This window comes from Tachyglossus aculeatus, chromosome 7, assembly GCF_015852505.1.
Source record: "Tachyglossus aculeatus isolate mTacAcu1 chromosome 7, mTacAcu1.pri, whole genome shotgun sequence".
Taxonomy (NCBI): domain Eukaryota; kingdom Metazoa; phylum Chordata; class Mammalia; order Monotremata; family Tachyglossidae; genus Tachyglossus; species Tachyglossus aculeatus.
The window spans coordinates 53,838,855-53,852,584 of NC_052072.1; the positions used below are offsets into that span (position 1 = coordinate 53,838,855).

Here is a 13,730-nt window from a genome sequence, read left to right on the forward strand (position 1 = left end):
CATCTGTCCTTCATCTAGGCCATTCTACTTCTAGGAAGGCAAAGGAGGCCTGTCAGGAGAGGAGGTGGGGAAGAGAGCCAAGCTGGTGCCAAAATCCAAGCTAACATATTAGAGAGCTCCTGATTCTTCCAAGCCTTACTGCCCAAAACAAGGCTGGGACTCTTCTTCATTGTTGTTGACTTGGAGATTTTAAATATCCACTGCTCTTGCTAGTCCTGGGGTGAACATAAAGTATCTTCCCCAACACAGCATTTTACTCTTGGGGCCTATCACCTACAACTAGGCCCCACCACCCCAACCCAATTAGCCCTATCACGAGCAGGAGTATTGTCTACCTGTTGTATGCAGAGTACCTTACCAGGAATTTGGGAACAAACAATAGGGTAAACCTCTGGGAGTTTGCCATTCAAGAGAAGATGCAGATGGACACAATTAAGAAGCAGTGTGGCCCAGTGGAAAGAGCAAGAGCCTGGAAGTCCTGGGAGGACCTGTGTTCTAATCCTGGCTCTAATTTCTGCCTGCAGTGTGACCACGAACAAGTCACTTAACTTCTCTGTTAATTTCTTCATCTGTAAAATACGGATTCAATATCTTTTCTCTTGCTACTTAGGCTATGAACCCCATTTGGGAGAGGGACTGTGTCCATCTTGATTAACTTGTATCTAACCCATCACTTAGAACACTGCTTGACACACAGTAAGAGTTTAGCATGTGCCATAATACTTGCCATAATTATTATTATAAATAGATTAAAGTTAGAGCATAGATATAACTAATAAGCACAAGATGAAGGGAGAGTCCATGAAATATTTTCAATTGTGTTGATGTGGACTAATAAAAAAGCTGGACAGATGTATTAAAAATGTCCTAAAGAATGAAAAAATAATGAATTCAACCAATGTGGAATGTAAAAGGAAGGGAGAAAATGGGACCCAAGTTGTAGGAGCATTGAAACTGGGGTCTCAGGGCACCAGAAAGCAGAGAATAGAGCTAGCAAGGTGGATAAGGAAAAGGGACTTTGAATTGGACCTGAGGGAATCAGAAGCCATTAAGGATGACAAAGGGGGCCAGATGATAGAATTATCTGAGGGGAGATTGATCTAATCAGAGGACCTTTAGGCCTTTCTGCAACCACACACCCCATCTCCTCCAGTGCTTTATTCAAATAATCTCTGGATTCCTTCCTTAGCACCTACCAAATAAACAGGAGAACACAGCTAACCCTGGGAAAAGAGTAGCTAGTCGTTTCAAAGGTGTAAAATAGGAAGACAAAGGGTCCCCTGGTAGCACTACAGCCTTTTTAAAATTTAGCTTTAGGAAGTTATGATGTTACCAGGCATTGGGAAATTCAGATGTGGGTTGAGATTAGAGTGGCCTTGGTCTCTTGTTGGTCTAAGGAAACTATAGATAAGCTGAAACATCTGGTGCTCAGTGAGCTGGCTTCTTCACACTTCCTTATCAAAAGTGCAGAATAGTGCCAAAATGCCTTATTAAAACCTCACAGTGAATTTACATAACCAGCCAGTCCTCCCCATCAGATGGATTTTGAATCCAGGATCTTTCCATTCTACTCTAAGCACTAAACCAGCTTCACAAATGGCCTTTCAATCTTCTGCTCTGTGTTTGCTGTTTTGCAGCCTGTCCAATCATTAAGGGATGACCTCATTAAGCCACAGTGATCCGGTTAGGGAGGTGATCCGGTTTTTACAACCAGCTGGAATACAGGTTAATTGCTGAATCTTGTAGATACTCTCCAAAACTCCCTTCCCAAGCCACCTCTCAGTATGATTCAGCTCATGGAGTTTAACCCAAAATACAGAACCATCTGGGAATCATTTCTTTAATATTTATTGAAATTCTCTCTCCACTTATCCCTTTTCTCCAGGTGGTTGGAGGGGAGCGAGAAGAAAAAGGTCTAGCTAGAACATCCATGACATCACACCGGTGGTGGGGATTCAGTACCTGCTCTCCCTTCTACTCTGACAGTGAGCCACAAGTGGGTCCTGATGATCTTGTCTCTACCCCAGTGCTTAGTACAGTGCTTGGCACATAGTAAGCACTTAACAAATACCATAATTATTATTGTCATAATTATTATCATCATTATTATTACCGGTTTCTCTGGACACAATGCCTAACATCATGATGCCATGGGCTTGGCCAGAGGCCCATGCTGCCCCTTACCTTTTCAAGTAGAAAGTCCTAAGAGAGGCCTATTATCCTTCCCCCTGCCCACCACTACCTACACCCTCAACCAAAATGATTCTGCCCACAGCTCAGGAGCCTGGGGCAGCAGTTTGGGCTATGCCAAGGCTGTGTAGGATCTTGATGACCCAAAGTTGGTCATGTTGAAGCTAAGTCGTGCCCTTGCTGCTACTGCCATCACTGAGGTAGGGAACTTGGGAGATGATCATCAGCTATCAGGAGGCATTCCTAGAAATTGCAAGTTGTTTCACAAGGCTGTTCCCCATAAAAATCAACCTGGACATCAAGGCCCACTTTTTATTTTGAGGGTGGGGGCAAAAAGGAGGTAGGACTAAGTGACTGGGGCTTGGGAGGAACAAGAAGACTCTGAAAAGCAAATGGATCTGAACAAACCAATATGTGGATCTTTTCAGGCTCAGGTAGAAATCCAGGTCCCCCTCTAGGCTGTGAGGTCCTTCTAGATTATAAACTCCCTCGAGACTGTAAACTCGTTTGGGCAGGGAACATGTCTACCAACTCTATTATATTGTATTTTCCCAAGCACTCAGTACAGTCCTCTGCTCACAGTAAGCCCTCAGTAAATACCATTGATTGACTGGATGTCTATGGGCGAGAATCGCCCATATCAAACCGGTAGCATTGGCCCATAAGAACCCAAAGATACCCCTTGTCAAACGCTTCGCTGCCCCCTCCCAAAATGACAGAATACAGATTTCTGTTTCCCCAAGGGTAAACTGCCAAGCAACCTCTGCTCCCCAGCTGAGGTTTGGGGGTAAAAGGGCCAAGGCAGCACTGGCCAAGCATTCATTCATTCAATCGTATTGAGTGCTTACTGTATGCAGAGCACTTTACTAAGCACTTGGGAAGTACACGTTGGCAACATATAGAAACGGTCCCTACTCAACAATGGCCTCACAGTCGAGAAGGGGGAGAAGCAGAGGAATTGATTCTAGGGCCAGTGGCTTATACTGCACCTCTGGCTATCACATCCCACCACTCGCATTCCCGCTGGGGAACAGTGTTCAGTGAGCAAATGGGCGAGCAGGGCACAGGACAGAACAAAATGCATGCATGGTCATAGTAATAATTATGCAATTTTTAAAAGTGCTGTTGTAGATACAACACAGCCAGATCTTCATTCTCATCAGTCAGCTGCAGGCAGAGGAGGGAGGAGGAGGGGGGAGGAGGGGGGAGCAGAGGGGAGGAGGAGGAGGAGGAGGGGGAGGAGGAGGAGGAGGAGGGAGGAGGAGGAGGGAGGAGGAGGAGGAGGAGAAGAAGAAAAGAAGAAGAAGAAGAAGAAGGATGGTATTTAAGCACTTCCTATGTGCCAATCACTGTTCTAAGCACTGGGGGAGATACAAGGTAATCTCACAGTCTTAATCCCCATTTTACAGATGAGGTAACTGAGGCACAGAGAAGTTAAGTGACTTGCCCAAAGTCACACAGCAGACAAGTGGTGAAGGAGGGATTATAACCCATGACCTCTGACTCCCAAGCCCGTGCTCTTTCCACTGAGCCACGCTGCTTCCCACGTCTCTCCACTGGCATCAACAGGATCATTCATAGTATCAATACTATCATTATTATTATTATTGTATTTGTTAAGCACTTACCTACATGTCAAGCACTATTCTAAGTCCTGGAGTCTATGCAAGGTAATCAGTTCAGGCACAGCTCCTGTCCAACAGAGAGCTCATAGTCTAAGAGGGAGTAGGATGATTCAATCCCCCATTTTACGGTTGAGGAAATTGAGGCACAGAGAAGATAAGTGACTTGTCCAAGGTCACATAACAAGCAATCAGCAGAACTAGGGCTGGAATCCACATCTTCTGAATTGCAGGGCCAGGCTCTTTCCACCAGGCCATGCTACTTCTTATACCCCTAACCCACCACCACCACCACCACCACCACCACCACCAAAGGCAACACCACAGGAATGGAGGAGACCTATGACCGAGGGCCTAAAAGGATGTGTCTAATGTAGCATTTTCAGATTGCAAGGATACTTGAAGACTGTTGTATTTCCACTATTTTATACCACGGGAGCAGCAGAGAAGTTTGTTTTGCAAGTTATGATCAGGGAAAGATGACCAGAAAATATTGTGAGAATGAAAATCTCTTCAAACACCTGATTGTATAAATAATTTATTTCTGTTCACAGCATCATGTTTTCATTGTTAAAAAAAAGAGGAAAGACAAGAAAATAACAAACTTATGACAGAATTAATGGAAAGTAACCCTAGGCGCAAGGCATTTTCTTGATTCCAACACTGAACTAGACCATTCTGTGATGAGCAGGACTGAATCAAAATCGATGTCCCTGGTATTTCCTGGAGAGTGTTTCAAAATTTCTTTTGAGGAAACCCAAGCCATTCTGAAAACTTTGTAGCATCTGTCTCCCATCATAGATAGCAAGATTAAGGATAGGGATGGGCCTACTAACTCTGCTGTCCCAAGCACTTAGCACAAACCAGACACTCCAGGCTAGTGATTCTTGTGAAAAACCCATATTAGTTCTTATAAAAGGCAAAAGCACAAATCTTTATTCAGGTTTGACAACACCATTTTAGTAAACTTTTGTTTTGCAGGTCACTGCCCACCTGTACTTTGCCAAAACTGAGCTCAGAGCCTATCATCAGTTTGGCCCAAAACATTACAGAAAACTGCAGGTGTAATGGTGGGGAAATGGAAGTGCTTTGATGTACTGCCCAAGAACTAGCTGATGGCATGATTACCTATTAAACCTCTGTAGCATAATATATTAAAAATCCAAGTGATTTGTTGGCTTGGGGGCTAAGGCAGGATTTCTTAATGTTACTTTGAACCCCTCAACTCACTTTGCCTCAAAGCTTATATTTGGTTTCTGCAAATCACAAAATCAATATATTATTTCTCTCAATAGTGTGGAACTACCAAATGTCAAAGTGCTTAAGAAAGTGTTGCATGTGAAGAAAATAAAAGGTAAAAATTAAAAAAAAAATCTGTACAGTTTCCATAATGGGACCAGCCCATTCAGAAATTTGTGAACTAAGTTGTTTCTGTGTAAACTGGAATTTTGGAGGCCGATGAATACTGCTTGACTTTGATATTGTCTCCAGCAGATTTCTTCCCAAAGACCAGAATTGGGAAGGTACCGAGTTTCCTGCTAAAAGGAGATAAAGGAGGATCAGCTAGGTTTCTTTTCCAAACTGAACTTGAAATGGGGAGCAGGGAATGTCTCTCGGAGTTTTCAAGTGAAATTAAGAACAATGGGGCTCTAGACACAGGTTTACAAATTTGGGTAACTCACATGCGCAAATTTAACAGTGCCCATTTCCCAGTTCTCCCTGATGAAATCTGTAAAAGGTTTAAAGGACAATAAAACAAAACAAAAGTCTGAGTTTCCTCCTTTGGATTAATACTGAAGGTTAACGTGGGTCAACATTATCTGCTACCAGGATGGCCGGCCTGACTATAAACGATTTCTTTAAAAAACGCATTATTAAAAATACTTTTTTAAAATTCAGTTTAATTCCGTTTTAATTCAGTTTAATTCTCGCCCAACGCCGCTGCTTTCAGGTAAACTGCTAAATGCAAGAGCAGAGATGATGTCATCCTTCCACTGCAGGGCTCCCTTATCTCCAGCACTAATGGAATCTCATTGTTGTTTGCATTTGGCTAAGGTACTGGCTGAATTCACAGTCCCCATACATAAAGGAGTTTAATTCACACGAATTTAACTCTTTGTGCTTCTTGCCTTTTTTTTTTTTAAATCCAGGCAGCAAGGTGGGCTTTTTGGTGGACAACGTCAAGTAATAAATAGTACATTTGTATGGAATACTTAAATTGGATCAGCCGAATTAAAGTGTTCCCATTTGCGGGGTTAAGTGATATCAAGGGGCATAATAAAAGATTTCTGATCGAATGTTCTTCAGTTAAGGAAAATACTTGAAAACGAAGACGTTTGAAAACCCTTCATCACACAGTTCATATGACAAGAAAAAAAACCCTTGCAGATAAACATTTTAAAATTCAGCACACACCATCAGCTGGTGCGTGCTTACAAACTAACCAATTAGCTAAGATAACTTTAAATTCCATATGGATCTATGCATTTATGCTGATTATATTGTGCAGAGGGGTTTCCACGGTTCTTTCTTCCTCCTCCCTCCCCTATTAAAGGCAGAGCCATGCCCTTTAACACCCTTAAGCGTTCTGCAAGCAGTAAATGTATCATTTGCCACCGCCCCAATTGTTTTTTTTTATTTTAATTTATTGGTCTTTTTTTTTGTCGGTGTGATAACGGCCTCTACATGGACTGAATCCAAACCATCTGGAAGATGCCTAAACCAAGGCTGAAAAGAAGTTCTCACCCAAAGCAGCCTCCCGTGTCCTCCCTTAAGCAATAAGTCATGGGCTTTTGCTACAGCAGTTTGCCAGCCTCGCCAGTAGCCGGCCAATCCAGTGCTCCCAAAAGGCGGCGACTCAGTCGTCTCCCACCAGCAACCCCTGGCCTCCATCGGGGTCAGAGTGAACATTGTGGGGCGGTTTAAACAGGGGCCTGCCCTGTCCCATCCAACGTTTCTGTCCTCTCCGTCCCAGGTTTGAGAGGCAGCTAAAGGCCTCCCCTTCCCTCCATCAGATCCCTCTCACCTTAAACGTCCTAGGGATGTGAGTCCAGGATCCTAGGGATGTGTGTCCAGGATCCTAGGGAAGTGAGTCCAGGGTCCTAGGGATGTGAGTCCAGGATCCTAGGGATGTGGGTCCAGGATCCTGGGAATGTGAGTCCAGGATCCTAGGGATGTGGGCCCAGGACCCTCCGGGGGGGGGGGGGGGGGAGGGGGGGAGAGAAGAGAGGACGAGGGTCTCCGGACCTTCTAGTCCTGCTAGACAGCCAAGAAACAGCAAGAAACAGTTGCTTTCCTCCACAATCTTTGATCAGCCGGAGAGAGGTCTACTACAGATGGCCCGTCGGTCCACCCCGGAGGTCAGGCATCCCGGTAACATCCCGGGGCATCTATCCTCTCCCCACCTCCCCCGACCCCCCTCTGGTCACTCCCCTCGGACTCGAGGAGCTCAAACAAAAGCCCACTCTCGCTGTGCCTCCCGACCAGGGGAGACCAGGGGACGGACCGTCCGTACCCACTGTCCCCACGGGGGCGGACCAGCAAAAAGGGAGCCGAGGGCTGGGATGAGAGGGAAGGGAAAGGAGCCGTGGGTCAAAGTTCACCGGTCCTTTCCGCTTGGCAAACTCCGACGGATGGCTTTGGTTGGCTGCCTCGGTCGACGGGTTCAGCCGGGATCCGTTCCGTCCCCAGGACACCCCCTTTACCGTTTCTTTTTCTGCTTGAGGGATTTCCTGCGCTTGAGGATCATCTCATAGAGTTTGTCCATGCCCTCAGTCAGGCCCTCGCCGATGATGGCGCAGGCCGGCTGGACGTGGTAGGTGGTGGCCGGGATCAGCTCGTGCAGGGCCAGCTGCTTCTCGATCTCGGCCACCGGCAGGGACTTGGGCAGGTCCTGCTTGTTGGCGATGACCAGCAGCGGGGTGCCCTGGTTCTCGGCGAACTTGGTCACCTTGTGCAGCTCCGTCTTGGCCTCCTCCAGCCGGTCCACGTCCACCGAATCCACCACGTATATGATGCCGTCCGTGCAGCGGCTGTAGGACTTCCAGAGGGGCCGCAGCTTCTCCTGGCCGCCCACGTCCCAGAAGTGGCAGCTGATGCCCTTGGCCGTGCCGTTGCTCAGCTTGATCTTCTCCGTGTTGAAGCCGATGGTGGGCACCGTGTTGACGAACTCGTTGAACTTGAGGCGGTAGAGGACGGTGGTCTTCCCGGCGGAGTCCAGGCCCAGCATGACGATGTGCAAGGACTGGAAGGCGGAGATGTTGGAGGAGATGTTCCCCATGGCTCCAGGCCTCGGCCTGACCCCGAGAGGCACCGGGGGCAACCCTGACACTGGCACACCGGCAAAACGCTCCCTCCCGGGCCCCGGGCCCCCCCTCCCCGGGCTCCCTCTCCCTTAGGGGGCGTTCCTGTCTGCCGCCCCTCCTCCTCCTCCTCCTGCTGTTCTTCCCCCGCCCTCTGCCAGGTTCCCGAGGCCGCTCCTCTCCCTCCTCCTGGTGGTCGCCCTCCTCCCGGGAGATCAGAGAGCAGGCCCCTCGTCCTGGGGCTCCTCCTCGGCCCCTCCTCCTCCCGGGAGATCAGGAATCAGGCCCCCGGTCCTGGAGCTCCCCCTCGCCCTCCTCCTCCTCGTGGTCGCCCTTCTCTTCCCGGGAGATGAGGGATCAGGTCCTTGGAGCCCGGGCCACTCCTCGCCCTCCTCCTCCTGATGGTCGTCTTCCTCCCGGGAGATCAGAGATCAGGCCCCTGGTCCAGGGGCTCCTCCTCGACCCCTCCCCCTCCTCCTCCTGGTGGCCGTCTTCCTCCAGGGAGATCAGAGATCAGGCCACCGGTCCTAGGGCCACTCCTCGCCCTCCTCCTGCTAGTGGTCGCCCTCTTCCTCCCGGGAGATGAGGGATCAGGCCCCTGGTCCTGGAGGTCCCCCTCGCCCCCCTCCTCCCGGATGATCAGTCCCCTGGCCCTGGGGCTCTTCCTCGCCCCCTCCCACTCCTCCTCCTGGTGGTCGTCTTCCTCCTGGGAGATGAGGGATCAGGCCCCTGGTCCTGGGGCCGCTCCTCGCCCTCCTCCTCCTGGCCGTCGCCCTCCTCTTCCTCCCGGGCGATGAGAGACGAGGCCCCCGGTCCCGGGTCTCCCCCTGGCCCTCCTCCTGGGCGTGGCGGGGGTCTCTGGGCGGTCAGGCCCGTGGGGCGGGCTGGGCGCGGGGCTCCCGGCCTGTCCGAGCAGCAGCGGGTCCTGGGCGCGGGGCGCTGCGGGGCGGCTGGGCCCCGGCGGGCATGGCCGGCGTGGCCCGACCCCCGCCCCTCCAAGGACAATGCGAGCCGGACCGCTCCCCCTCCTCCGGGCGGTCCTCCGGGCCCGCGGGTCCGTCCGTGTGGGCAGAGGAGCGGACAGGAGGGGCTGCGGCTCAATCCATCCAACCCTCTCCCCTCCGGCCCGCCCCCCGGACCCCGCCCCCGGCCCGATGACGGACACGGGGAAGGACCGGCCGGCAGAGGCGGGACCTCGAAAGCACTCGTGTCTATTTGTACACATTTATTACTCTATTCATTTTAGTAATCGTGTGTATATAGCTAGAATTCTATTTATTCTGGTGGTATTGACGCCTGTCTACTTTGGTTGTCTGTCTCTCCATCCTAGACTGTGAGGCCCTTGTTGGGTAGGGACCATCTCTATATGTTGCCGATTGGTACTTCCCAAGCGCTTAGTATAGTGCTCTGCACACAGTAAGCGCTCAATAAATATGAATGAGTGAGTGAGTGAGTGAGTGAGTGAATGAATGAATGAATGAATGAATGAATGAATGAATGAAAAGAGCGGCGCCACCGCCACCGTCCGGTCCTTTTTGGGCTACAAATCTCTCCGCCTTCCCCGGACACTTGGCCCGCCTCCAGCTGTCCCCGACCCTTCCTCCCCCTCCCCAAATCCCCGGGAGCCTGGGGTTTCAAGCAAAAACCAACAGCAGGACTGGGAAAAACCCACAGAAGGATGCCTCCGAAAGTGGCACGCATCGCCTCCCCTCTCCTAGACCCAAAGAGGACGTTTTTCTATCCATCTCTCTTATCCGAAAAACAAAACCAAAAAAAAAAAAAACTACCCCTTAGCCTTTTCTAAATAATGTTGGTATTTGTTAAGTGCTTACTATGTGCCAAGCACTGTTCTAAGCACAGGGGTAGAATCAAGGTAATCAGGTTGTCCCACGTGGGGCTCACAGTCTTCATCCCCATTTCACAGATGAGGGAACTGAGGCACAGAGAGGTTAAATGACTTGCCTAAGGTCACACAGCTGACAAGTGGCTGAGCAGGGTTAATGATGACATTTATTAAGGGTTTAGAACCCACGACCTCTGACTCCCAAGCCCGTGCTCATTCCACTAAGCCACGCTGCTTATCTATGAGTTTGATACTTAGCTGGCTGCCACCACCCCCGACCCAGGGGCTGCTGTCACAGAGTCAGGAGTTTCAGCGCAGAGGGTGATCGCCCTGGAAGGGCTAGCGGCCAGTAAATGACTGGTCCCTTCCTCTCCCCCAGCAAGAATCTATCTCTACTTAAAATGTGGCTCCAGTCCCTCCGGTGCCTGGTAAAATTAAAAGTGGGGTCACAAGTTTGGCCCCTAATCGCTGCAGCAGGAAACTAGCCTGTGAAAGAAAAAGTGGGGGCCTAACATATTCCTAGCTCTTTGATCAAATTAATGGGGTCTCCCAAGGACTGTCTCCTTCCCTCTTTCTCTCATTCAATCAATCATACTTAAGTCCTTACTTTCATTCAATCATTCATTCAATCATATATATTGAGCACTGACTGCGTGCAGAGCACTGGACTTAAGCGCTTGGGAGAGTCCAATAAAACAGACACAATTCCTCAAAAATCTCCAGTGGCTACCAATCAATCTGCGCATCAGGCAGAAACTCCTCACCCTGGGCTTCAAGGCTCTCCATCACCTCGCCCCCTCCTACCTCACCTCCCTTCTCTCCTTCTACAGCCCAGCCTGCACCCTCCGCTCCTCCACCGCTAATCTCCTCACCGTACCTCGTTCTCGCCTGTCCCGCCATCGACCCCCGCCCCACGTCATCCCCCGGGCCTGAAATGCCCTCCCTCTGCCCATCCGCCAAGCTAGCTCTCTTCCTCCCTTCAAGGCCCTGCTGCGAGCTCACCTCCTCCAGGAGGCCTTCCCAGACTGAGCCCCTTCCTTCCTCTCCCCCTCGTCCCCCTCTCCATCCCCCCATCTTACCTCCTTCCCTTCCCCACAGCACCTGTATGTATGTATATATGTTTGTACATACTTATTACCCTATTTATTTATTTATTTATTTATTTTACTTGTACATATCTATTCTATTTATTTTATTTTGTTAGTATGTTTGGTTTTGTTCTCTGTCTCCCCCTTTTAGACTGTGAGCCCACTGTTGGGTAGGGACTGTCTCTATATGTTCCCAATTTGTACTTCCCAAGCGCTTAGTACAGTGCTCTGCACATAGTAAGCGCTCAATAAATACGATTGATGATGATGATGATTCCCTGCCCACAACGAGCTTGCAATCCTAGAGGGACGAGTTTACAGTCTAGAGAGAGAGGGAAGAGCACCATACTAAAAAGCTTGGAAGAGTTCAATATAAACAGTTGGTCAACACATTCCCTGCCCACAAGGAGTTTAGTCTAGAGAGGGAGACAGACATTAATAAAAATTACAGATATGTACATAAGTATTATGAAGATGAGGGAAGGGTGAATAAAGTGTGCAAATCCAAGCACAACAGTGTCACAGAAGGGAGAGGAAGAAGAGGAAATGAGGGTTTAATCGGGGAAGCCCTCTTGGAGGAGATGGGATTTTAATAAGGCTTTGATGGTGGGGCGAGTGATGGTCTTTCAGATATGAAGGGGGAGAACATTCCAGACCAAGAAGCAGGACATGGGTGAGGGGTCAGCAGTGAGATAGACGAGGTCTTGACCTCGTACAGTGAGTAGGTTGGCACTGGGCTGCACAGTAGTAGGAAACCAGGGAGGTCAGGTAGGAGGGGGCAAAGTAAATGAGTGCTTTAAAGCAGATGGTAAGGCGCTTTGCTTGGGATTGATGCAGAGTTGGATGGGCAACCACTGGGGGTTCTCTCTGCTTTGTCCTTTCCCCACTTCTTTTGTCACCTCTCCCCCACCTTCTACCCAAGAATTTCTCCTCCTCTAGACTTTAAGTTCCTAGTGCGCAGGGATCATGGCTGCCAAACCCAACTCTCCCAAGGATTTAGTACAGTGGTCTGCAAACAGTAAGCACTCAATAAGTACCATTTATCAGTGGATTGGTTACTCCTGCAGCCAAGAGAGACTGTGGCTTGTTTCTCAGTTCCTAGGTCAACCTCTCAAGAGCTCTCTGAGCTGGCCCAAATCACAGGAAGGAAAACATGGGGAGCTGTGGGGAACAAGGAACACAGTTGAGCAGACTCCCCTCTTTCTCCCTCTATTTGTCACACACATTTGTGAGTTATCACCACCATCATTTTGGTAGTACTGATTAAACACCTAGTATGTGCAGAGTGCTGTGCTATGTAGATACAATAAAACACACAATCCCTGCCCTAGGAAAATATACATTCTACTGGGAAAGACCAGTTGCAAGGGAGTGAAGACACAGTCCTTAGAGTCGTGTGAGAAGGGGTAAAACATCCATTTGTAAATAGCTAACAAAGACTAAAAAGATGATAAATTAGAGGTGAGGTGGCAGAGGGCAGGAATCAAAAGGGGATGCTAATCTGGGAATGACTCCAGGGTTTTTAAGACTTTGAATAAGGGGAGTGATGTGAATAATAATTATAGTGGTATTTATTAAGAACTCACTATCTGCCAAGCACTATAAGAAGGGCTGGAGTAGATACAAGATAATCAGGTCAGACACAGTCCCTGTCCCAGGTGAGACTCAGAGTCTAAGGTGGAGTGGGAATAGGGATTTTATCACCTTTAATAGATGATGAAATTGAGGCCCAGAGAAGTTAAATGACTTACTGCAGGCAAGTGGCAGAGCCTGATTTTCAACCCAGGTTTTCTGATTCCCAGCCCTGTCACTAGGCCACGCTGCTTCCCAGAAGCTGAGGAAGATTGGTAAGAAGTGGAAGCATCCTGCATTGGACTGTTAAAATGTTTATGGGAAGAGCAGAGAGCTGTGGAGAAGAGAGAAGATGGGTGATAGGGAGAGAGGTTTTATTTTTGGTAAGAGGCAGTGTGAAGCCACTGAACACCTATGTACCGCACACCTTCCTGCCTTCATTAACCACAGTCCCATCTGATCTCTAGACTGTAAGCTCCTTGTGGACAAGGAATGTGTCCACCAACTCTGTTATATTGTACTCTTCTAAGTGCTTGGTACAGTGCTGGGCACACAGTAAGTGCTCAGTAAATATGAGTGATTAGTCTTACCAGACTCAGGCTTTCCCATCTTTAAATCTAGAGAATGAAGATTATTCTTTTATCAATCAATTGTATTTATTGAGCGCTTACTGTGTGCAGAGCACTGTACTAAGTGCTTGGGAAGTACAAGTTGGCAACATATAGAGACGGTCCCTACCCAACAGTGGGCTCGCAGTCTAGAAGGGGGAGACAGAGAACAAAACAAAACATATTAACAAAATAGAATAGATATGTGCAAGTAAAATAAATAAATAGAGTAATAAATACGTACCAATGTATATACATATATACAGGTGCTGTGGGGAAGGGAAGGAGGTAAGGCAGGGGTGATGGACAGGGGGAGGACGGGAAAAGGAAGGAGGGGGCTCAGCCTGGGAAGGCCTCCTGGAGGAGGTGAGCTCTCAGTAGGGCCTATGGGGTGGGCCCTTTTATGGTGTTTGTAACAGTGCTTGGCACATACTAAGCTCTTAATGAATGCCATCATTATTATTATTACTAAGTGCTAGGGTAGATACAAGTTAATCAGGTTGGAC

The 13,730-nt window shown here is 48.7% G+C and overlaps 1 protein-coding gene across 1 annotated transcript; it reads right to left on the reverse strand.

The window, feature by feature from the left end:
* Positions 1 to 7,019: 7,019 nt before the first annotated feature.
* On the reverse strand, positions 7,020 to 8,147 carry ARL4C (ADP ribosylation factor like GTPase 4C). Its single transcript, XM_038749628.1, has one exon. The coding sequence runs from the start codon at positions 8,089 to 8,091 to the stop codon at positions 7,513 to 7,515; it is 579 nt and encodes a 192-aa protein (XP_038605556.1). The 5' UTR covers positions 8,092 to 8,147; the 3' UTR covers positions 7,020 to 7,512.
* Positions 8,148 to 13,730: the final 5,583 nt, after the last annotated feature.

Bases quoted from the DNA above. Each gene is read 5' to 3' on its own strand.
- ARL4C (XM_038749628.1), bottom strand. From the start codon at position 8,091: ATGGGGAACATCTCCTCCAACATCTCCGCCTTCCAGTCCTTGCACATC.